At 54.8% G+C, this 23981-nt stretch overlaps 4 protein-coding genes across 4 annotated transcripts; 2 read left to right on the forward strand and 2 right to left on the reverse strand.

The window, feature by feature from the left end:
• Positions 1-4350: 4350 nt before the first annotated feature.
• On the reverse strand, positions 4351-5732 carry LOC144248882 (mid1-interacting protein 1A-like). The gene is made up of 2 exons (XM_077790863.2): positions 5225-5732; positions 4351-4490 (listed from the first exon to the last, which is right to left on the reverse strand). Exon 1 carries the CDS (start codon positions 5640-5642, stop codon positions 5247-5249), a length of 396 nt encoding a protein of 131 aa, XP_077646989.2. The 5' UTR covers positions 5643-5732; the 3' UTR covers positions 4351-4490; positions 5225-5246.
• A 4533-nt stretch (positions 5733-10265) lies between these two features.
• On the reverse strand, positions 10266-11124 carry LOC144245894 (thyroid hormone-inducible hepatic protein-like). The gene is made up of 2 exons (XM_077781296.2): positions 10625-11124; positions 10266-10355 (listed from the first exon to the last, which is right to left on the reverse strand). The coding sequence occupies exon 1, from the start codon at positions 11042-11044 to the stop codon at positions 10643-10645; it is 402 nt and encodes a 133-aa protein (XP_077637422.2). The 5' UTR covers positions 11045-11124; the 3' UTR covers positions 10266-10355; positions 10625-10642.
• A 4500-nt stretch (positions 11125-15624) lies between these two features.
• On the forward strand, positions 15625-16489 carry LOC144245895 (thyroid hormone-inducible hepatic protein-like). The gene is made up of 2 exons (XM_077781297.2): positions 15625-16130; positions 16400-16489. The coding sequence occupies exon 1, from the start codon at positions 15711-15713 to the stop codon at positions 16110-16112; it is 402 nt and encodes a 133-aa protein (XP_077637423.2). The 5' UTR covers positions 15625-15710; the 3' UTR covers positions 16113-16130; positions 16400-16489.
• A 4464-nt stretch (positions 16490-20953) lies between these two features.
• LOC144245896 (thyroid hormone-inducible hepatic protein-like) lies at positions 20954-21777 on the forward strand. Its single transcript, XM_077781298.2, has 2 exons — positions 20954-21453; positions 21723-21777. Exon 1 carries the CDS (start codon positions 21034-21036, stop codon positions 21433-21435), a length of 402 nt encoding a protein of 133 aa, XP_077637424.1. The 5' UTR covers positions 20954-21033; the 3' UTR covers positions 21436-21453; positions 21723-21777.
• The last annotated feature ends 2204 nt before the right edge of the window (positions 21778-23981 follow it).

The following is a 23981-nucleotide window of genomic DNA, read 5'->3' on the forward strand; positions in this document are numbered from 1 at the left end:
GCCGTGACAACTGGCTGCATCAAAACCAGTAAACACTTTCACAGCTTTTTGGCCTCCGTGCCAAAAATGCCTCCATGCCTCCACTGCTGCTTTATAGCACAGTTTATCCCAAACAATTTCACTGATACCATTTTTCATGCACACTGATGACAGATTTACAGGGTGTCTACAATCTGTCCAAGATGGTGGCATTTTCTTCCTCACCTATACAATCTCTGGGCACTGAGTAATTTGTGCAAGATAAATAAAACCAAACCTGGATCTCTGCTTGAGCAGAGATTGAGAACTCTTCAATTGGCCATAAATATTTGATTATTATCTTTTCATGACATTGTTTTCTAATATCCTGTATCCACCAAATATAGAATGTGGCCAGCACCACAGATTTAGTGGTTGTAAGAGTATCACAAAATCAAAACACTCACAAGGATGTAGTGAAGGTGAACTTGAAAGTACTTAAAGGGGGCTTATAAAAAAAAGAGTGAATTTTTGCCTGAGCACATTGTGACAGAACAAGGGGGAACAGCTTGAAGATAAAAGAGGAGAGATCTAGACTGGATATAAGGAAGACATCCTTTACTGTGAGAGTGATGAGACACTGGCACAGGTTGAGAAACCTGTGGATGCCCCATTCCTGGAAATGTTCAAGGCCTGGTTAAATGGGGCTTTGAGCAACCTGTTCTAGTGGGAGGTGTCCCTACTCATGGCAGGGACGGAGGGGTTGCAACTAGATAATCTTTGAGGTTCCTTCCCAATCCAAACTATTCTGTGATTCTGTGATGATTCTCTGTCTGTGTTAATTTATTAAGCACAGAGTATTGCATTAAAGCTAGCCTAAATAACCTTTCCAGAACCAGACACAGTCCTGCAGGGTCTTCTTTATTTCATTCTAGGTAACTTTAAGTGCACTGTTGCTTTCAAATTTGTCTTCAGGTCACTCATCACTTCTGTGTCTTTGTTTCATTATGGTGGCAATATTGCCATGGGCATGATTGTCCAGAGATGTAACTTAATGTTTGTAATGAGAGACAATATCTTTTATTAGATCAGCTGATACAGATGGATAAAACTATCCATGTTTTAGGGCACATGAGGCATTCCCATGTCTGTCGGATTCTGCTTTATCTTGCTTGGGTTTTTTTTTTTCCATTTTTTTTCCCGTTTCTGTTGGTCTAGGAAAAGGTGCTACCTCTCTACCAACGTTGCCTTACCCTCTTTTGTTTCAAGATGCTCCTCTTTGCCAGCAACTAAAAGAAAAAGCTCAGACAAATACAGCGTTCCTAAAAGTTTTCCTGGGGGAGATGTTAATTATGAATATTGACAGCATGGTATGTAAGGAAATAATTTGCACAAAATCTACATTGTGCTCATGGACACCAGCTTTGTTGCTTTTGAATACCCCAGGGGTTTTGCTGGATCTGTATCCTCTCAGAAGACGTCATTGATCTGAGCAGGAGCTTGAGGCATGAAGGGAAAAACAGTTAGAATTTAGATTGATTCACTTTCCTTGAAGCCTGTCCTGATGAAAGGCTCCCTCAAAGGTGGGCCCAGTTGAACGCTTTGTGCATTTGGGTAAACCTATCATTAAACTCATCTTACATTTTGCTTTTGGTTCTTATGCATCCTCAGAGATCCTCAATGATAACCTCTCTCTGAGTTATCTCTGCTGCTTTGAATAGAAATGCTTGAATTTTCCCTTTTCCAGACCAGCAGAATTGGTAGTGCACCAGTGGATGCACCAGTGAGGTCTGCTTGGGACCCCAGGCTTCGTGACTTGTAATAAATTTTAAAAGATTAATGCTTACTGGAAAACAGGGAGATCTGGAAGATCTGCGTGTCCTGGACATCTAAGGGCTGCAAATCCCATTCGTTGGCCTGGCTTATGTAGATTTTTCAGATAATATAGCTAACAGAGTTCACATCCACCATGTCTTCAATGCTGGAGGTGGTAACATTTCCTTCTGCAGCTGCAGAGCTGGAAAGACAGGTGGACCATCACCTCTCTGCTCACATAAGCTTTTCATGTGGGCAGGATGAAGGGCAGTAGATGAGTTTTCCTTGCTCATCTGAGAGATTTCCCCAAATCAGAATCAAGGGTGGCTAATGGCATTCAATTCCACAACAGAAATCCTTACCACTTTAGTAAAAGGAATAGTTGCCAGCTCACGTCCACAACTCTCTTCTACTGCTACACTAACCACAGCTGGTCCTTCAGTGTGATGAATATACTGGTCTGGTTCCTCTGCCCATCATTTTTATTTGATGTAAAAGGGATATTTCCTAGTCTGTAAGCTCTTTCAGGCAGGGACTGGATATCCTATCCCTGTTTTTTCACAAAAGAGTTAGCCTGTGCCTGGACCTTGGATGAGCAACCACAATAATGAAGCATAGGAATAATCATATTAGTGCTTAGAAATTTGGTTTTACAAAATAAGAATAACTTGACAGTGACTTTGTGGGCAATAAATATGTGCTTTTTAAAAATTGTATAAATATTTATATAACATGAGCTGGAACATCTCTGTGCTCATACGTACATTTACTCAGAGAGTGATGAGGCACTGGCACAGGTTGCCCAGAGAAGTTATGGCTGCCCCACCCCTGGAAGTGTTCAAGGTTAGGTTGGATGGGGCTTTGATGAAACTGATCCAGTAGGTTACATCCCTGCCCATGGCAGGGCTGTTTGGGAGACCTTTAAGGTCCCTTCCAACCTAAACCACTCTGTGATTCTGTGACTGCACATCAGTTTGGAAAATAGTACTATCCATAAAAGTATTTAGTTATTTAATATATTCAATTGTCAGCCTCTGTTTAAGAGACTCAGCATTCAAGAACCACTCCTAAATCAAACACCATGTGCTGTGCAAACACTGTCAGCATTCCTAACAGGTGCCTTCCAGCCATTTATCAGCTCCACCCACCTTCTCAGGATGCATGGCTGAAGGCTTGTATCTGAGATCTGAGCTGCCAACAGTACATTCCACTGCTAAACAGCACAACAATTTTTCTTTTTTATTTTCTGTGCAATTAGAGTTTCACTAAAATAAAAGCAAGGCAGGGAGGTCCTGCTCTTATCTTCCTTTTACAGTGCTGTAGATCTTCAATTGCTGCCAAGCAATCAGGACCCTGCTAAAGGGGTCAACATGAATATATAAGCAAGGCATGGAGCTGCCTGGAGGTGAGTGGAGGAAATAAGCATAGCATCTGCAGGACATCTGCAGATCATCATTAGATGGAGGTTTTTGGAGCTGATGAGTCTCTGATTTCAGCCTGAAGGATGTTATTTCACTTTTGTGTTACAGCGGATTCAGCGAGCACCTGTACCAACACGAACAACACAACCAGAGTCTGCAGCACAGGGCATGGTGGCAGTCCTCCTCTCACCACAGATGCTCAGAGATCTCCAGTTTTATAATCTAAAGTGGAAAGTTGTTGGAGAACCAGTGTTTGTTCAGCCAAAGGAGCACTATTTCAACAGCTGAAGCTTTTTAAAAATGTCCTGAACAGATATGGGGACACTTTCCTCTAGTGCCCAGTTCAATAGGACTTCCCAAGGGTGGTGTATCTGGGAGGGAATGAGTCACTTGGAGGTGGGACCCAACCTGTCCTGAAGGCTCCAACCTTCCTGAGAAGAGCTTACAGCTCCTGCCCACCCACCCAGTGAGGGCTTTGCCCCTGGTTTCCCCACAGTTCACAGTGATCAGACGTGAGCAAGGTCCTGCCTTCCTACTCCAGCTGGGCATCTCCACCTCCTCCTCTGTCCTCAGCTCTGGAGTGTGTCATGACTGAGCAAGGAGAAGCAGATCTGCCTCACCTGTTTTGCTGGGGCTTGTGAAGATTCCAAACAGGTTGCTCCAACAGGAGAGGACACGGTGCTGGGAATCCAGGAGAGAAGATGATACTGCAGGAAGGAAGGAAGGATGCTGGGGAGCAGATTGGGATCCAGAAGCAAGCACAGAATGATGGTAGGATTACACCAAGGTTTTTCAAGGTGGGAGAGACAGAGAGCTGGGGGAACATTAATCTCAAAGCCCTGCCAAAAAAAAAACCCAGGTCATTTCCCTGCATTGGAGCCTGGCCTTGGTGGCCAAGGTCCTTCACCCTCATGTGCTGGGGGACGCTGGTTCGACAGGAGTGACAGCTGGTAGGAAACACAGGACACATCTGCACAAAGCTTTACATTTTATTTATATTTCCAAAGAAAACGGTTTGGAGGGGTTTATACACACACAGAGAACAGCATCACTTCAAAGTTACAGATGCTTTCTACAAAGCAACTACACAAACCACTCATTTCTGCCCTGCAGAAATCCCCCTAGGACAGGAGTGAAACAAGGCAGGAAGCTTGCCAGCAGGATCGGCCACAGGACAAGTCAGATGGTATAGGCAGCACCCAGCAGGCAGACAGCCAAGCTCTGTGCTGCTCACAAAGGATGCTCCATGGTGGGACTTGACACAGGCAAAGCGCCACTGGGCTTTGAGAACAGACCCTGTAGGAATAACACACATGGTTGGGATGTCCTCCTTCCTGTCTGGGTGTCTTCCTATATAAGGGTAAAGTCCTGTTAATGCCCTCTGTTGTGGCTATCATTTTTCTATACTCCCCATTTTGCTACAATGAGCTTGGCCATGAGTCTCATCTCTGATGGATCACGGGGATGTCTCCCCAAGGGGCCTCAGGCATGAAAGTCCCATCAGTAAGAACAGGTTTGCTTTTCAGGCTAGGGCAAGACTGAAGTGTCTGAGCTTTTTGCTGGTGGTGTGCCAAAGTTAGATATTTGGAAACCTGAAAGTGACAAACTCCTCCCTAAAAATGACTGTTGCATTTTCATTCAGAGAAAAAAGATAAATAACTGGAGCACTAGTGTCTGGCAGCTCCTGGAGTCCAGTCATGATATATCTACCACCCATCTCTTTTGTTCCTGGGATCATTTGTGTCACAAGCAGAAAGACATTGCCTATGCTGCAAACTGGGGAGCCTTGGGGACAACGTGGCGCTCATGGAGTAGCCTTTGTTCACTGACACAGCTTGCATCAATGGCAATTGAGAAAGACACATCCAGGAGGATGTTTCTGTTGAGCAATAAAGTGCAGACTCAGAACTCCTGGGATTTGGGGGTGTGATGCAAACATTGTAACACCACACAGCTCATGGGACATGAGGACGAAGTATGTTACCCCTAAACCAGCTCTTCCTTGGCACTGCATGTCCCCAGGCTCTTACCTCAGAGACGAGAAGTGCAGGCTCAAGAGCTGGACTGATCTTCACTAAGGTTGATCTGGTCCAGGATCTGGCTGTACCTCCGGGTCAGGGCTTTGGTGTTTTTGGTGAGGTCTGTCAGAACCTGCTGCAAGCCGTTGACATGATGGGACAGGCGCTCTTCCAGATTGCTGTCTGCACCCTCATCTGAGGCTGTGGCTGTGTCTGTGTCGGCACCGCGGGGGCTCTGGTCAGCGACAGAGGCCAGGCCTTTCTCCACCATGGGCTTGATGGCCTTGAGGAGCTGGTAGCGCTCGTAGAGGTCCATGTGGCTCTCTGCAGCCGGGGCTGCCCCCTCCTGCTGCGGGAAGACCCCTCGGAGCAGGCTGGGGAACATCACCTCCCGCTCCATCTTCTGCGTGGCTGAGAAGTACTGCTCCATGGCCCTTCTGCTGCTGCTCTGGCAGTGCTGCTCTGGGCTCTCCTGACACTGTCACCTGCTCCCTGTCCCTGCGGGGGCTTTTTATGCACTGCTGGGGCACATCCCTCCCCTGCTGTCCTCCCCTGCCAGCCCGGATGGTCTGGATGGCCTTGGGGTGGGGCTTGGCTCCAGCCCAGCTAGGGCTCAGCTACACCATGTCCCTGGCTCTGTGTAATCTCTTCTGAGCCTCTCCGTGGCCTTCACCCGAGCTGGCCAGGGGTCCTGCTGGATCCCTGTGCTCTGAGTGTGGTGGTGAGGAGATGCTTGGGGTCTGTCAGGAACTTCCCAGTCCTGCCTGTCACCACTGTCCTTACTACTGCTGGAGGCCCAGGTGAGTCCAGCCCCTTTCCCCAGGGCGGACAGGTTGCAGGCAGCACCATGGGAAAGCTGCCTTGATCTGGACAGTTTTGAGGAGTGGAGAAAGAGAACAAGTCATCACAAGTTATCACTTGGTTTATCCAGAAAAGGTGAATTTCTCATGTGCTCTGCCTGAAAACTCACTTTCTTCTGTTCTGGTCTGGGGTTCTCACCCAGCCCAACTATGGCAGCTGGCTTAGAGCAATACTGCTAAAAGAAGGTGATATTGAACAGGTGATACTTGTCCAAAGGTGCTTGTCCCAGACTGCTTATTAAAGGAGTAATATGAGCAGCAGCAGGATTTAAAAGTGACTAGAGAGTTAGAAAAGGTACTTTTAAAATTCAGAAGTTTTCAGCCTGAGGAGGAACAGGAAGTTCCAAGTCTGAAGGAGGGTCCTTGGAGGGGCAATGACAGGAGTCAAAGACTGTGGAACCCACCCCAAAGCAGCCCTGCTCTGGAGGATTCCAACCTCCACCCAGGCCTGGCAGAGCATCCTCCAGTCAGGTGCTGTGAGCAGCTTGCAGCCAGCTCCTGGGCTGACAGCAAAGGGAGCATGAGGCAGGGACAGAGACAGTCAGTGCTGGAGAGGTTGGAAGACACCTCTGGAGACAATCTGCTTCAACAACTGCTCAAGCAAGGTCAGCAATGGGACCATGGATATTGGATATCTCTGGGAATTAAGATTTCACCCCCTTTCTGGTAGCCTGTGACAGTGAGCACCTTCAGTTTTAGGAAAAAAAATAAATGTTTTCTTATGTTTATATGGGATTTATCTTGCGTTTCAATTTGTGTCTGCCCCTCTTTTCCTGTCCTGTCACTGAACACCAGATGCAAGAGTCTGGAGTAATCTCTTGATCTCCATCATGTCTTTACAAACACTGATTAGAACTTTCTCAGCCTTCTCCTTCCAAATCTGCACACCACCAGCTCTCTCAACCTTTCCTCATATGGAAGATACTCCTTCTCTTCTATCACCTTTATGACCCTTTACTGGACTCTTTCCAGTATGTGCAGGTCTCTCTTGTACCAGAAAGACCAGAACAGCACTCCAGGTGAGGCCTCCTTAGATCTCAGCAGACAGGAAGGATGACTTCCCTCCACTGCCTTTGCCCTGAACACACCTTGCTGTCTCACAGCAATATTGCCTGAAAACAGAGCTAGACAGGGGGGGAGTGGGTGTGAATTTGTGGGGTGCTCTTCTCCAGCATCTGCCCAGGAAAATGGTAGGCAGCAGCCGGGGGTACAGATAAGGTCAGAGCACCCCAAAAATTGAACGGCAAGGGTGTACACGCAAGGAACCTGCCCTGGGGGAAGGGAGGGGAAATTGGCAGTCCCCCATTGTTGGGGCTGGGCAGCATGTGTGATTAGGATGTCTGAAATTGGTTAGGGAAGGGAATTTGGTATTTCTTATTAAATACTTTGGGTCAAAACTGAGCTTTATCTCTTGTCTTTCTCACACTGAGCTCTGTCCCATGTCACTGCTCTCTCGTGGATATGATGTCTCTAAACAGATTTAAAAGAAGCACTGCCACTCTGATTTTCTTGAACAATCTGGAAGAACTTTCCCCGTGCTGGCCAGCAACAGTGTGGGTGCCCTGGGAGGCTGTCCAGGGCAGCACAGAGCCAACTCCCCCTGCCACAGATGCCAGATCTGCCCTGTCTGCCAACATCCCACTGGGACCAGTGCAAAAACCTCTTATCATCTGTGGCCAGCAGCAGTGGGCAGCAGCAGGGCCCCGTCAGGCCGTGGCGCGCCCTGGGGCAGCGTGGTGCAATCCCTGCAATCAGAGCAGGAGGGAGGTTCCTGTGACACACCGGGCTCGGGGCCAGCTGGAGGGACAGCAGCTCTCAGAGACAGACCCACGGCTCCTGGGGGATGCAGGCGGCCCACAACACGTCAGCAAGCCCTTCCAGCTGCCCCGGGTCATGGCCTTTGATGACATCCTAGGTCTCCCACTGCTCCTGTTCAGCAGCCGTGGTCAGCGCCTCACCCTGGCACTGCTGGGACACTTCCCTGGGGCACCACGAGCCTCTGCAGCTGCTGAGCGCTGCCCAAGCCCAAAGCCATCGCTGCAGTGACTGCAGGTGTCCCTCGCTGTGACACCAGTGGGGTTCCACCCCAGCCGGCCACCAAGGCCCACACAGCCACTCACTCACTGCCCCACCAGCAGGATCAGAGACAGAATCGAGGGCAAGAACGAGAAAAGACGTGAGCTGAACCAAAACCAATGTAATAGGGAAAGCAAAAGCCATGCATGCAAACAGAGCAAAGCAAGGAATTCATTCACCGCTTCCCATGGGCAGGTGGGTGTTCAGCAGGACTGCAGGGTCCATCACAGGTAATGATGGGAAGACAAAGGCCATCATTCCAAGTGTGGATCACTTCTTTCTTCTTCCTCCGACTTTATATACTGATGACATATGATCTGGAACATCCCTTGGATGGGTTGGGATGAGTTATCTCACCAGTGTGTCCTCCCAAGTTTCCATGTGCTGCAGTCCCCTCACCGCAGTGGCTGAACAGAAACAAGAAAAGAAAATTAATTCCATCCCTGCCCAAACCAGCACAGCCAGCCGTGTTCTCCAGGGGACACAGATCCCACCCTTGAGCAACAGCCAGACAGAGCCCCAGAAGGCCATTTCCCTGTCTGTGGTCCTCTCCCCACCAGGGACCAGTCTCCATCCATTCCTTATGGTTCAACATTTGCCTCTGCAATCAGCATGGAGACCAAAGATCTCCAAAGGAAGAGCTCCATCATGCCCCAGCCAGAGGTGCCATTGCAATGGGGACGGCCCAGGTCTATCCCAGTATGCCCCTCATGCTCCATTTCCTCTGGATAAGACAAGGCTGCAACTTTGCCCAGGCTGGGGAGAGACATGGAGAGCAGATCAGCTCTGAAATGCTCACTCTGTCGGTAGGGAATTGTGTTTGCCCTTATCTGGGAAACTTATTGTTTGGCATTGTTTTCCTGGAAAAGCAGCACTTCATGGTACTGTTGCAGTGAGCACCTTGGGTCTCTATGGCCACAGAACTGGTCTTTGGACAACCTGTCCACGACCCACCATCCTCCTGGGAAGCCCACCCAGGCCGGGGTCAGGAGGGGGGAAATGTCACCCCATTTATCTCCAAATGACCACTATCATCCCCAGTACCTCCTGCTGACACATCTCCCATGACTCTGGCTGCCCCAAACCCCTCAGAAGTGGCCCTGTCCTGCCTAGGACCTGGCCAGGACCCTTTCAGAGAGGGCACTTCTGGGTCTGCCCTCAGCTGCCCCTTCCAGAGCCCCCATTCCCCTCAGCAGTTCACACAACCACAGCTGGCTGGAGACCCTGTCCCTGCTGCCCACACTGGGGCAGGACAAGGCAAAGCCAGAGAGGTCCCAGCAGCTGAGAGAAAAGGCCTGATCAGGAGAGAGAAGATGGGGATCTCCAGTGTAACCCAGAGCTGGGATGTCTGGACATGGAGCTGGGGTCTTGAGGGAGGGTAGAGGAGCAGAGACCTACAGCTCTGCTGCCCCTGGCTCTTGTCTGACTGGGCCGAATTTTAGGCAGATTAACCCTTTTTGTGCACAGCAATCAGGCATCAGCTCTTGGGGTGTTGCTGTCAATAAAAGAAAGAAACATTTCAGCCTGGGGCTGGTGACACAGAGGAACACGTTGCCCAGTGAGTTTGCACAGGCCCTGAGGTTGGACACAGTTCTGAGGCACCTGGTCTAGTGCAAGATGGCCCAGCACACAGCAGGGCATTGCACTAGGTGGTCTCTAAAGATCCCTGCAAACCCAAACAATGCCGTGACTTTGGGATTCTTTGTCCCATTCACATTCCCCAGCATTGCCATGGGAAGATCCCACCTCACAGAGCCAGTGTCCCCGTGCCCCTCCCAGGGGCACTCCATGAGTGAAAGCAGCACACTGACAACACTGGCTTCCCAGGGATTCTTTTATTAGCAGAAACAGGGGGAAATGCCCTTGGAGTCCAGGTACCAGCTGGAAAAAGGCTTGGCAATCTCAAGGAACCCTTGGAGGTTGGGCCCACATCACAACACTCCCAACTTCCTGCCACTCTTTGAAAATAAAGAGGAAGCTACGAGCCTGCAGCTCTTCCAATGGCCTTCCCAGCACAGCCAGATGCTTCTTCCTATGAGGATAAGGCACCACCTGGTTCTGCCGTGGTCACAACCATCTCCAGAGTCGGTGCCCGGGCCGGGAGATCCCATCAGCTGCCACGGAGTGGGGAATGCCAGCGAGGCTGGGGAGAGCCTGCAGTGCTCAGCGACGGGGACGTCTTGTGCTTCCTGACAGCAGCGCCGGTCCTGCAACAGCAGCATTCCTTAACTCCAAGGCTCATCCCAGGGGCACACAGCACCCTCAGCCCTCAAGCCCTGCAGTCTCTGCACAGGGCAATGGCACGGGTTCCCTCCTGCAGCATGCAGAGGGAGATGCAGCCCCAGCTGAGGGGACAGCCCCCATTTCTAGGCCCTTCCCAGCAGGTCCCCTGCCCTGCACTCTTGGGCACCTCTCCCAAGAGGGAGCCCAGCCACTGCCTTGCTGCCCCTGGACTCTGCATGTCCCCAGCTCTTACCTGGTGGCCAGGACAGGGTCACCAGCTGGGCTGGCCCTCGCTGGGGCTGATCTGCTCCAGGATCTGGCTGTACCTCCGGGTCAGGGCGTTGGTGTCCCTGGTGAGGTGGGTGAGGACCTGCTGCAGGCCATTCAGGTGGTGGGACAGGCGCTCCTCCAGCTGGGCATCCTCGGCCTCGTTGCTGTCCGAGGATGTGTCCACGTCGGCGTCGGCATCGCTGGGGCTCTGGTCAGTGACAGAGGCCAGGCCTTTCTCCACCATGGGCTTGATGGCCTTGAGGAGCTGGTAGCGCTCGTAGAGGTCCGTGCGGCTCTCTGCAGCCGGGGCTGCCCCCTCCTGCTGCGGGAAGACCCCTCGGAGCAGGCTGGGGAACATCACCTCCCGCTCCATCTTCTGCGTGGCTGAGAAGTACTGCTCCATGGCCCTTCTGCTGCTGCTCTGGCAGTGCTGCTCTGGGCTCTCCTGACACTGTCACCTGCTCCCTGTCCCTGCAGGGGCTTTTTATGCACTGATGGGGCACATCCCTCCCCTGCTGTCCTGCCCTGCCAGCCCGGGTGGGCTGGATGGCCTTGGGGTGGGCCTTGGCTCCTGCCCAGCCGGGGCTCTGCCCTGCAGTGTCCCTGTCTCTGTGCAATCTTTCTTGGCCCAGGCTCCCGGTGGCCTTCACCCGAGCTGGCCAGGGGTCCTGCTGCCTCCCCATGCCAGGAACTGTGGGGGTAGAAAGGAGGAGAGGTGCCCAGGATCCTCCCCCATTCTGTCCTGTGTTACCTCAGTCCCCAACGCGACCAGTTCTGGAACCCACTGGGTGTGGGTCCAGCTCCTGCCCCCCAGTTTGGGAAGGCTGTAGGGGACTGTCACCTCCCCTCCTTCCTGCTGCCATGCACTCAGGATGAGAATACCCCATGGACATTGAGCAAGATCTTTGGCACACATAGAGAAATCTGGAACACTCTGGAAATTCACTGGAACCTTGTCCGCTGGGGGTCAGGGGACAATGGAGCCTGCTAATGTCCAGAGATTTGGGTGTTCATGAACATCCAATTCCCCGAACGTCCCCGTGAGCTGAGCAGGGTTGTGGACAGGGACAGGGAGCTGACTCCATGCTGTGTAACTCCTGTGGCAGCAGCACAGAGCCATTGCTGCTCCCAGGGGGATTGTGGACATGGATACGCTGCCAGGGTCACAGTTCTGGGAGAGCAAAAGCCACAGCCAGGGCAGCAGCCAGCATTGCCTGTCCCTGCATGTCCCTGAGGCGTGTGGCAATCAGGGAAAGTGGTTCTATCTGGGGAAAGGTTGTGGGGTACCTGGTTCCTTTTGCAGCCCTTGGTGCTGGCAGCTCTCCCTCTGTCCCCCTGTGTCTCAGCCCAGTGCCCGCACTGCCCTGCAGCCTTTGCCCACCCTTTCCCCTCCCATCCTCGGCACCCCTCTTGTCCCTTTCCTTGTGCCCTGCCATCTCTTTGTGTCCTGCCATGAGGCCCATTGCTGCACCAAGGGGTGTCGGTGCTGCTGGCCCCGTGCAGGTGCCAGACAGAGGCTTGGCCACATCAGGGCACCTGGGCCACTGCGGAGCTTCCTGCAGGTACAGGCACATCACAGGGCTCTGGGGACAGAGGGACACAGGGGATGCTTTGGTCTCCTACTCCCCCCATCAATTGCCAAGCTTCTCCTGGAGAGCATGGAGAGAATTTTTTGGGATGACAGGGGCTCGGCAGACTATGATTCCTCCACAGCTCCTCATCCTTGGGACGTGAAATATTGCCAAATCCACTCAGTGACTCTGGAGACTCCGTCAGCCAAAATTTCAACCCCACATCTCCCATATCATGCAGTGAGACACTCAGAAGAGCTGGGGTGCTGTCACTGCCAGCAGGGATGGCAGGAGCAGAAGGACAGAGAGTCCTGCTGGAGCACAGCATAGCCACCACAGGGGTGGAGACTGGCTAGGTTTGGGCTGAGCTAAACTGGGGTGCCCAGTCTTGATTTGGGTCCCTGGGGAGGCTGCTCAGGACCACCAGGGTCCCCAGGAGGTGCACTGATATCCTCGGGTCTCTGCTGCCCCAGACCCCCACATTTGGGCAAGCAGAGCCCTGACCTGCGCTCTAATGAAGGGTCCTGCCCCAGGCCCAGCCCCAGCTCAGAGTGCAGATCCTGCCACCACATCTGTCCCCAAGTGTCTGAATCATCCCTGGCACATTCTCCTCTCTTATCCCTCCATGGCACCAAGGCAAGGGAGTGTGGCACCATGCTCAGCACATGGAGCTGGGAGGAGAAGGAAGAGGGGCACAGCCAGAGTGACAGCAGTCGTCCTGCCAGGTCACCATGACATGCAGTGGAGCCCTGCTCTCCTGCAGGTGACTGAACTCCTGAGTGCCAGTGGGAAGGGGTGAATGAATACTGCCTTTTGCTTTGCTTACTTGTGCAACTTCTGCTCTCCCGGTGGAGCTGTCTTCATTTCTCCCAGCAAGTTTTCTCTCTTGATCACTCTCCAATTCCCTCCCCCAGCCCATCTGCGGAGAGTGCCAAAGCAGCTGAGTGGGGCTGAGTTTCCAGCAGGGCTCAAATCATGATATCCACAGTGAAGCTCCAGCCCCTGGGCAGATGTGTCCCACCCTGAGGCTAATCTCGGGGGAGTCTATGATGTCTCTGAGCCTTTGGGAATCTCCATGATGAACCAGAAATCCTGAGAGCAGGAGGCTGGCAGAGTGAGCAAAGCTCAGTGGAGCCCTGGGCAGCCCGAGATGCCAGGAGCAGCCAGAAAGGGAGAAGAGGAGCAGTGGGGTGAGGTCTGAAGAGGGGAAGGCCAGTGGCAGAATGGGCACCTGGCTGGGCTGTGAGGGGACAGCGGGAGACCTGCTAACACTCAGGGTTGCAAAAGGGAGGAAGGACCCTGCGGACTTTCCCAAAATAGAACCAATTCCTCCAATTGCCACATACTGCAAGAATAGCAGGGACAGCGGTCCTGGCCATTGACCATCCATGGAGTGGGGTTGATATGGTGGGACCCCCGAGCCGGGACAGGTGAAGGCCTCAGGGAGTCTGGGCCCAGAGCCAGGGGTGACAATGAGGAGAGGTGCCCGGCTTCTCTCCCATCCTTTCCTATGCTATCTCACCACCCAGCAGGTTCAGTTTTGGGGTCCTGTGGGATTGGGTCCACCTGCTGCTCCCTGGTGTGGCCAAGCTGCAGGCAGCGGTGCTGCTGGGGATGTCGCCTCCCCCACGCCTCCCTGCCATGGGCTCAGGATGTGAGCACTCCAGGGACATTGAGCAGGCTCTGTCCATGACTGCCAGCCTGAACTCGGCAGCACACAGCGGTGTGGAACATCTCACTGCGAGTGCTCTGCTGCATGGGATCCTACCTGGGTCATGAGGACATGCAATGGGGACAGAGATGGGACCAAATGCCACAGGGGAACTGCATCCATGGGACTGAGCTTTCATTGCCCACAGTGAAGCACAGATGGTGCCACCTTCACACCCATCACCTCAACCCAGAGCTGAGGCCATGGCAGGTAAATGGCCAGGACTGCTCTCCCTTCTTATCTCACAGTATGTGGCAATTGGAGGAATTGGTTCTATTTTGGGCAAGACCACGGGGTCCTTCCTGCATTTTGCAACCCTCAGAGTTGGCAGGTCTCCCTCTGTCCCCTCAGCACCCAGCCAGGTGCCCATTCTGCCACCTGCCCTCTCTCCATCAGACCTCAAACCACTTTTCCTCTTCTTCCTAATGGGGTCATCAAATGCACAGAGTGGATTTGGCAGTTTTTCGTGTCCCAAGCATCAGGAGCAGGAGAGCAATCAGTCTCTGCCGAGCTGCTGTCATCCCCAAATATTCTGCCCATGCTCCCTATGAGCAGCTTGGGAAGCAGTGAGGGGAGCAGGAGGGCAAAGCATCCCCTGTGTCCCTCTGTCCCCAGAGCCCTCTGATGTGCCTGCACCTGCAGGAAGCTCCGCAGTGGCCCAGGTGCCCTGATGTGGCCAAGCCTCTGTCTGGCACCTGCACGGGGCCAGCAGCACCCACACTCCTGAGTGCAGCAATGGGCCCCATGGCAGGACACAAAGAGATGGCAGGGCACAAGGAAAGGGACAAGAGGGGTGCCGAGGACGGGAGGGGAAAGGGTGGGCAAAGGCTGCAGGGCAGTGCGGGCACCTGGCTGGGACACAGGGGGACAGAGGGAGAGCTGCCAGCACCAAGGGCTGCAAATGGAACCAGGTACCCCACAGCCTTTCCCCAGATAGAACCACTTTCCCTGATTGCCACACGCCTCAGGGACATGCAGGGACAGGCAATGCTGGCTGCTGCCCTGGCTGTGGCTTTTGCACTCCCAAAATTGTGACCATGGCAGGGTACCCATGTCCACAATCCCCTGGGAGCAGCAATGGCTCTGTGCTGCTGCTACAGGCATTACACATCATAGAGTCAGCACTCTGTCCCTGGAAACTCAGCCCAGGAGGACGTTGAGGGCATTAGATATTTCTGGGCACCCAAATCTCTGGACACCCGCAGGCTCCATTGTCTGCAGACAGCCAGTGGGAATAGGTTCCAGTGAATTTCCAGAGTGTTCCAGATTTCCCTATGTGTGCTAAAGGCATTGCTCAATGTCCCTGGCGTGTTCACGTCACGAGTGCATGGCAGCAGGAAGGAGGGGAGGTGACAGTCCCCTACAGCCTTCCCAAACTGGGGGGCAGGAGCTGGACCCACACGCAGTGGGTTCCAGAACTGGTCGCGTTGGGGACTGAGGTAATACAGGACAGAATGGGAGAGGATCCTGGACACCTCTCCTCCTTTCTACCCCCACAGTTCCTGGCATGGGGAGTCAGCAGGACCCCCGGCCAGCTCGGGTGAAGGCCACCGGGAGCCTGGGCCAGGAAAGATTGCACAGAGACAGGGACACTGCAGGGCAGAGCCCCAGCTGGGCTGGAGCCAAGCCCCACCCCAAGGCCATCCAGCCCATCTGGGCTGGCAGGGGAGGACAGCAGGGGAGGGATGTGCCCCAGCAGTGCATAAAAAGCCCCCGCAGGGACAGGGAGCAGGTGACAGTGTCAGGAGAGCCCAGAGCAGCACTGCCAGAGCAGCAGCAGAAGGGCCATGGAGCAGTACTTCTCAGCCACGCAGAAGATGGAGCGGGAGGTGATGTTCCCCAGCCTGCTCCGAGGGGTCTTCCCGCAGCAGGAGGGGGCAGCCCCGGCTGCAGAGAGCCGCACGGACCTCTACGAGCGCTACCAGCTCCTCAAGGCCATCAAGCCCATGGTGGAGAAAGGCCTGGCCTCTGTCGCTGACCAGAGCCCCAGCGACGCCGACGCCGACGTGGACACATCCTCGGACAGCAACGAGGCCGAGGATGCCCAGCTGGAGGAGCGCCTGTCCCACCACCTGAATGGCCTGCAGCAGGTCCTCACCCACCTCACCAGGGACACCAACGCCCTGACTCGGAGGTACAGCCAGATCCTGGAGCAGATCAGCCCCAGCGAGGGCCAGCCCAGCTGGTGACCCTGTCCTGGCCACCAGGTAAGAGCTGGGGACATGCAGAGTCCAGGGGCAGCAAGGCAGTGGCTGGGCTCCCTCTTGGGAGAGGTGCCCAAGAGTGCAGGGCTGGGGACCTGCTGGGAAGGGCCTTGAAATGGGGGCTGTCCCCTCAGCTGGGGCTGCATCTCCCTCTGCATGCTGCAGGAGGGAACCCGTGCCATTGCCCTGTGCAGAGACTGCAGGGCTTGAGGGCTGAGGGTGCTGTGTGCCCCTGGGATGAGCCTTGGAGTTAAGGAATGCTGCTGTTGCAGGACCGGCGCTGCTGTCAGGAAGCACAAGACGTCCCCGTCGCTGAGCACTGCAGGCTCTCCCCAGCCTCGCTGGCATTCCCCACTCCGTGGCAGCTGATGGGATCTCCCGGCCCGGGCACCGACTCTGGAGATGGTTGTGACCACGGCAGAACCAGGTGGTGCCTTATCCTCATAGGAAGAAGCATCTGGCTGTGCTGGGAAGGCCATTGGAAGAGCTGCAGGCTCGTAGCCTCCTCTTTATTTTCAAAGAGTGGCAGGAAGTTGGGAATGTTGTGATGTGGGCCCAACCTCCAAGGGTCCCTTGAGATTGCCAAGCCTTTTTCCAGCTGGTACCTGGATTCCAAGGGCATTTCTCCCTGTTTCTGCTAATAAAAGAATCCCTGGGAAGCCAGTGTTGTCAGTGTGCTGCTTTGACTCATGGAGTGCCCCAGGGAGGGGCAGGGGGACACTGGCTCTGTGGGGTGGGATCTTCCCAGGGCAATTGTGGGGAATGTGAAAGGGTTAAAGTATCCCAAAGTCATGGGATTGTTTGGTTTTGCAGGGATCTTTAGAGACCACCTAGTGCAATGCCCTGCTTTGTGCTGGGCCATCTTGCTCTAGACCAGGTGCCTCAGAACTGTGTCCAACCTCAGGGCCTGTGCAAACTCACTGGGCAACGTGTTCCTCTGTGTCACCAGCCGCAGGCTGAAATGTTTCTTTCTTTTATTGACACCAACCCCACATTATCTGATACCTGATTTTGGTGAACAAAATGAGGGTGAATCTTCCCAACACATGGCCCAGACAAGTAACAGTGAGGGGCATCAGAGCTGTAGGTCTCAGCACCTCTTTAGAGTAGCCTCTCCCACAACCCCAGCTCCATGTCCAGGCATTCCAGCTTTGGGATACACTGGAGATTCTCATCAACTTGCTGATTGACAGCTGCTTTCCTACAAAAGCCAGACTTCTGGATACAGGAGCAGTGAGCTCCTTGGGTCTCTGTGGCCACACAGAAATGGTGTTTGGGCACCCAGTCCACAGCTCACCATTGTCCTGGGGAACCCGCCCCAGATCATGGCTCAGGACCATGGCTCACCTCCACATCAGCCCATGCCTTCCCCAGTACCTCCTGCTGACACATCTCCCATGACTCTGGCTGCCCCAAACCCCTCAGAAGTGGCCCTGTCCTGCCTAGGACCTGGCCAGGACCCTTTCAGAGAGGGCACTTCTGGGTCTGCCCTCAGCTGCCCCTTCCAGAGCCCCCAGTCCCCTCAGCAGTTCACACAACCACAGCTGGCTGGAGACCCTGTCCCTGCTGCCCACGCTGGGGCAGGACAAGGCAAAGCCAGAGAGGTCCCAGCAGCTGAGAGAAAAGGCCTGATCAGGAGAGAGAAGATGGGGATCTCCAGTGTAACCCAGAGCTGGGATGTCTGGACATGGAGCTGGGGTCTTGAGGGAGGGTAGAGGAGCAGAGACCTACAGCTCTGCTGCCCATGGCTCTTGTCTGACTGGGCCGAATTTTAGGCAGATTAACCCTTTTTGTGCACAGCAATCAGGCATCAGGTCTTGTGGTGTTGGTGGTAACAAAAGAAAGAAACATTTTAGTCTGAGGCTGGGGGCACAAGGGAACAGGTTGTCCAGCGAGTTTGCTCTGCCCCTAATGTTGGAGAGAGACCTGTGCCCTCCTGGGGGGTCCTGCCCCAGGCCCAGCCCCAGCTCAGAGGGCAGATCCTGCCACCACATGTGTCCCCAAGTGACTGTATCATCCTGGCACATTCTCCTCTCTTATCCCTCCATGGCACCAAGGCAAGGGAGTGTGGCACCATGCTCAGCACATGGAGCTGGAAGGAGAAGGAAGAGGGGCACAATCAGAGTGACAGCAGTCGTCCTGCCAGGTCACCATGACACGCAGTGGAGCCCTGCTCTCCTGCAGGTGACTGAACTCCTGAGTGCCAGTGGGAAGGGGTGAATGAATCCTGCCTTTTGCTTTGCTTACTTGTGCAACTTCTGCTCTCCCGGTGGACCTGTCTTCATTACTACCCATCAGTTTTCTCTCTTTAACACTCTCCAGCCCACCTTGAAGGAGTGACAGAACAGCTGAGTGGGGCTGAGTTTCCAGCAGGGCTCAAATCATGATATCCAAAGTGAAACTCCAGCCCCTGGGCAGATGTTTCCCACCGTAAAGGCCACACTGGGGGGACACTACGATGTCTCTGAATCATCAAGAACCATCATGGTGAACCAGAAATCCTCAGAGCATAAGGCTGCCAGTGTGAGCAAAGCTCAGTGCAGCCCTGGGCAGCCCGGAATGCCAGGAGCAGCCAGAAAGGGAGAAGAGGAGCAGTGGGGTGAGGTCTGAAGAGGAGAGGGCTGGTGGCAGAATGGGCACCTGGCTGGGCTGTGAGGGGACAGCGGGAGACCTGCCAACACTCAGGGTTCCAAAGGGAGGAAGGACACTGCGGCCTTTCCCAAAATAGAACCAATTCTTCCAATTGCCACATACTGCAAGAATAGCAGGGACAGCGGTCCTGGCCATTGACCATCCATGGAGTGGGGTTGATGTGGTGGGACCCCCGAGCCGGGACAGGTGAAGGCCTCAGGGAGTCTGGGCCCAGAGCCAGGGGTGACAATGAGGAGAGGTGCCCGGCTTCTCTCCCATCCTTTCCTATGCTATCTCACCACCCAGCAGGTTCAGTTTTGGGGTCCTGTGGGAGTGGGTCCACCTGCTGCTCCCTGGTGTGGCCAGGCTGCAGGCAGCGGTGCTGCTGGGGATGTCGCCTCCCCCACGCCTCCCTGCCATGGGCTCAGGATGTGAGCACTCCAGGGACATTGAGCAGGCTCTGTCCATGACTGCCAGCCTGAACTCGGCAGCACACAGCGGTGTGGAACATCTCACTGCGAGTGCTCTGCTGCATGGGATCCTACCTGGGTCATGAGGACATGCAATGGGGACAGAGATGGGACCAAATGCCACAGGGGAGCTGCATCCATGGGACTGAGCTTTCATTGCCCACAGTGGAGCACAGATGGTACCACCTTCACACCCATCACCCCCATCCCAGAGCTGAGGCCATGGCAGGTAAATGGCCAGGACTGCTCTCCCTTCTTATCTCACAGTATGTGGCAATTGGAGGAATTGGTTCTATTTTGGGCAAGACCACGGGGTCCTTCCTGCATTTTGCAACCCTCAGAGTTGGCAGGTCTCCCTCTGTCCCCTCACAGCCCAGCCAGGTGCCCATTCTGCCACCTGCCCCCTCTCCCTCTGACTTGAACCCACGGCTCCTCTTCTTCCTAATGGGGTCATCAAATGCACAGAGTGGATTTGGCAATTATTTGTGTCCCATGTAACAGGAGCAGGAGAGCAATCAGTCTCTGCCGAGCTGCTGTCATCCCCAAACATTCTGCCCATGCTCCCGATGAGCAGCTTGAGAAGCGGTGAGGGGAGCAGGATGGCAAAGCATCCCCTGTGTCCCTCTGTCCCCAGAGCCCTGTGATGTGCCTGCACCTGCAGGAAGCTCCGCAGTGGCCCAGGTGCCCTGATGTGGCCAAGCCTCTGTCTGGCACCTGCACGAGGCCAGCAGCACCCACACTCCTGGGTGCAGCAATGGGCCCCATGGCAGGACACAAAGAGATGGCAGGGCACAAGGAAAGGGACAAGAGGGGTGCCGAGGACGGGAGGGGAAAGGGTGGGCAAAGGCTGCAGGGCAGTGTGGGCACCTGGCTGGGACACAGGTGGACAGAGGGAGAGCTGCCAGCACCAAGGGCTGCAAAAGGAACCAGGCACCCCACAACCTTTCCCCAGATAGAACCACTTTCCCTGATTGCCACACGCCTCAGGGACATGCAGGGACAGGCAATGCTGGCTGCTGCCCTGGCTGTGGCTTTTGCTCTCCCAGAACTGTGACCATGGCAGGGTACCCATGTCCATAATCCCCTGGGGGCAGCAATGGCTCTGTGTTGCTGCCACAGGAGTTACACAGCATGGAGTCAGCACTCTGTCCCTGGAAACTCAGCCCAGGAGGACGTTGAGGGCATTGGATATTTCTGGGCATCCAAATCTCTGGACACCCGCAGGCTCCATTGTCTCCAGACAGCCAGTGGGAATAGGTTCCAGTGAATTTCCAGAGTGTTCCAGATTTCCCTATGTGTGCTAAAGGCATTGCTCAATGTCCCTGGCGTGTTCACGTCACGAGTGCATGGCAGCAGGAAGGAGGGGAGGTGACAGTCCCCTACAGCCTTCCCAAACTGGGGGGCAGGAGCTGGACCCACACCCAGTGGGTTCCAGAACTGGTCGCTTTGGGGACTGAGATAATACAGGACTAAATGGGAGAGGCCATGGACACCTCTCCTCCTTTCTACCCCCACAGTTCCTGGCATGGGGAGTCAGCAGGACCCCCGGCCAGCTCGGGTGAAGGCCACCGGGAGCCTGGGCCAGGAAAGATTGCACAGAGACAGGGACACAGCAGGGTCGAGCCCCGGCTGGGCTGGAGCCAAGCCCCACCCCAAGGCCATCCAGCCCATCTGGGCTGGCAGGGGAGGACAGCAGGGGAGGGATGTGCCCCATCAGTGCATAAAAAGCCCCCGCAGGGACAGGGAGCAGGTGACAGTGTCAGGAGAGCCCAGAGCAGCACTGCCAGAGCAGCAGCAGAAGGGCCATGGAGCAGTACTTCTCAGCCACGCAGAAGATGGAGCGGGAGGTGATGTTCCCCAGCCTGCTCCGAGGGGTCTTCCCGCAGCAGGAGGGGGCAGCCCCGGCTGCAGAGAGCCGCACGGACCTCTACGAGCGCTACCAGCTCCTCAAGGCCATCAAGCCCATGGTGGAGAAAGGCCTGGCCTCTGTCGCTGACCAGAGCCCCAGCGATGCCGACGCCGACGTGGACACATCCTCGGACAGCAACGAGGCCGAGGATGCCCAGCTGGAGGAGCGCCTGTCCCACCACCTGAATGGCCTGCAGCAGGTCCTCACCCACCTCACCAGGGACACCAACGCCCTGACTCGGAGGTACAGCCAGATCCTGGAGCAGATCAGCCCCAGCGAGGGCCAGCCCAGCTGGTGACCCTGTCCTGGCCACCAGGTAAGAGCTGGGGACATGCAGAGTCCAGGGGCAGCAAGGCAGTGGCTGGGCTCCCTCTTGGGAGAGGTGCCCAAGAGTGCAGGGCTGGGGACCTGCTGGGAAGGGCCTTGAAATGGGGACTGTCCCCTCCGCTGGGGCTGCATCTCCCTCTGCATGCTGCAGGAGGGAACCCGTGCCATTGCCCTGTGCAGAGACTGCAGGGCTTGAGGGCTGAGGGTGCTGTGTGCCCCTGGGATGAGCCTTGGAGTTAAGGAATGCTGCTGTTGCAGGACCGGCGCTGCTGTCAGGAAGCACAAGACGTCCCCGTCGCTGAGCACTGCAGGCTCTCTCCAGCCTCGCTGGCATTCCCCACTCCGTGGCAGCTGATGGGATCTCCCGGCCCGGGCACCGACTCTGGAGATGGTTGTGACCACGGCAGAACCAGGTGGTGCCTTATCCTCATAGGAAGAAGCATCTGGCTCTGCTGGGAAGGCCATTGGAAGAGCTGCAGGCTCGTAGCCTCCTCTTTATTTTCAAAGAGTGGCAGGAAGTTGGGAATGTTGTGATGTGGGCCCAACCTCCAAGGGTCCCTTGAGATTGCCAAGCCTTTTTCCAGCTGGTACCTGGACTCCAAGGGCATTTCTCCCTGTTTCTGCTAATAAAAGAATCCCTGGGAAGCCAGTGTTGTCAGTGTGCTGCTTTGACTCACGGAGTGCCCCAGGGAGGGGCAGGGGGACACTGGCTCTGTGGGGTGGGATCTTCCCAGGGCAATTGTGGGGAATGTGAAAGGGTTAAAGTATCCCAAAGTCATGGGATTGTTTGGTTTTGCAGGGATCTTTAGAGACCACCTAGTGCAATGCCCTGCTATGTGCTGGGCCTTCTGCCTCTAGACCAGGTGCCTCAGAACTGTGTCCAACCTCAGGGCCTGTGCAAACTCACTGGGCAACGTGTTCCTCTGTGTCACCAGCCCCAGGCTGAAATGTTTCTTTCTTTTATTGACAGCAAGCCCACATTATCTGATACCTGATTTTGGTGCACAAAACAAGGGTGGATCTTCCCAAAACCTGGCCCAGACAAGTAACAGTGAGGGACATCAGAGCTGTAGGTCTCAGCACCTCTTTAGAGTAGCCACACTCATGACCCCAGCTCCATGTCCAGGCATTTCAGATTTGGGATACACTGGAGATTCTCATCAACTGGCTGATTGACAGCTGCTTTCCTACAAAAGCCAGATTTCTGGATACAGGAGCACTGAGCTCCTTGGGTCTCTGTGGCCACACAGAAATGGTGTTTGGGCACCCAGTCCACAGCTCACCATCGTCCTGGGGAGCCCACCCCAGACCATGGCTCAGGACCATGGCTGTAGTAGATAGGGACAGGCGAATGGAAGATTTTGGGATGTCACGGAAAGAAGAACCCTTCCCCCTTATCCTGCAACACATTATCTATTACCCCCAGAACATGTAACCACACCTAACCCAGTAGTTTTCCACTCCTTACTAACTCTAGTGACCCTACCAACCCCCCCTGATGTAGCAAAGTCCTCTGAGACTATTTAAACCCATGAGATAAGATAATAAAGGCCTTTCGACCGTCCACCACATTGGTGTTAGCCTGTGTTGTTGGCCCGAGTAGCCCGGGCAAGGCCGGGCTGCTGTGCTGTTCCTAGCAACCAGGTCGCCTTGCCTTCCCCTGAAGGCCACATATCTGGTGCCGAAACCCAGGAAGATTCGCTCGGGTAGCGGGTGTCGCCTGGTCAGGGTCAGCAGCTGGAGTGGTGAGACCGTATCCTTGGCGGGGGAGACGTCCCCGGACCCGTGGATCGTCATGGATGCCATTGCGAAGGTCATGAGTGCGATTCATAAGCAGTGGGGTATTAAGTGCAGGCTCAAAGACTTTTATGTTGCTATAGCAAGGCTCCTTGAGGTTAGGGTGATTGAACGCCCCGTGGATGTTTTGCATCCAGAGATATGGGAAAAAAGTACAGCCATGCTGGCCAAGAACATGAAATCCTCAGGCAGTGGCAGAAGCCTTAAGGCGTGGGGCAAAATTGAGAAAGCCCTACACAGAGCATTAGAAGAGCAGGAGGCATGGAGCGTGGTGCGCACATGTTTATTAGTTACACCCAAGCTAAGGGTAGGAGCAGTAACACAAGCCGCCCCTGAGGGTGGCCTGCCCGGGAGCAGGGATCCAGCAGGGCCCGGCATGTCACCCCCCTCCCCGGGCCAGAGCCCAAACCCCACCGCGGAACCTTCCCAAAAATCCGCAGCTTCCCCATCCGTCCCGCAACCACCAATCAGCGACCTGTTGCCGGAAGTGCAGCAGCGCGCGGAATCCTTTTGGCAGGAACTGGCGAAGGAAGCCAGAGAGGCAGAAACCATGGCTCGGAAAGAGATCCAACCCCCGCCACCACCCCTGTACCCTGCTAAAAATGGTGCTGCCAGCCAAGGAGAGGGGCGGGGCGCGGGCAGTCTCGGCGCGAAAAGCCCGGAGGCGCGGGGTTTCACAAATGTGCGTGTGCGGGAGAAAGAGGAGGAGAGCGGCAGAGG

The sequence above is a fragment of the Lonchura striata genome, chromosome 1 (genome assembly GCF_050655825.1).
Source record: "Lonchura striata isolate lonStrDom1 chromosome 1, ASM5065582v1, whole genome shotgun sequence".
In the NCBI taxonomy this organism is placed as follows: domain Eukaryota; kingdom Metazoa; phylum Chordata; class Aves; order Passeriformes; family Estrildidae; genus Lonchura; species Lonchura striata.

What these genes read in the sequence shown, in the direction of transcription:
- LOC144248882 (XM_077790863.2), bottom strand. Translation starts at nt 5,642, where the DNA reads ATGGAGCAGTACTTCTCAGCCACGCAGAAGATGGAGCGGGAGGTGATG.
- LOC144245894 (XM_077781296.2), bottom strand. Translation starts at nt 11,044, where the DNA reads ATGGAGCAGTACTTCTCAGCCACGCAGAAGATGGAGCGGGAGGTGATG.
- LOC144245895 (XM_077781297.2), top strand. Translation starts at nt 15,711, where the DNA reads ATGGAGCAGTACTTCTCAGCCACGCAGAAGATGGAGCGGGAGGTGATG.
- LOC144245896 (XM_077781298.2), top strand. Translation starts at nt 21,034, where the DNA reads ATGGAGCAGTACTTCTCAGCCACGCAGAAGATGGAGCGGGAGGTGATG.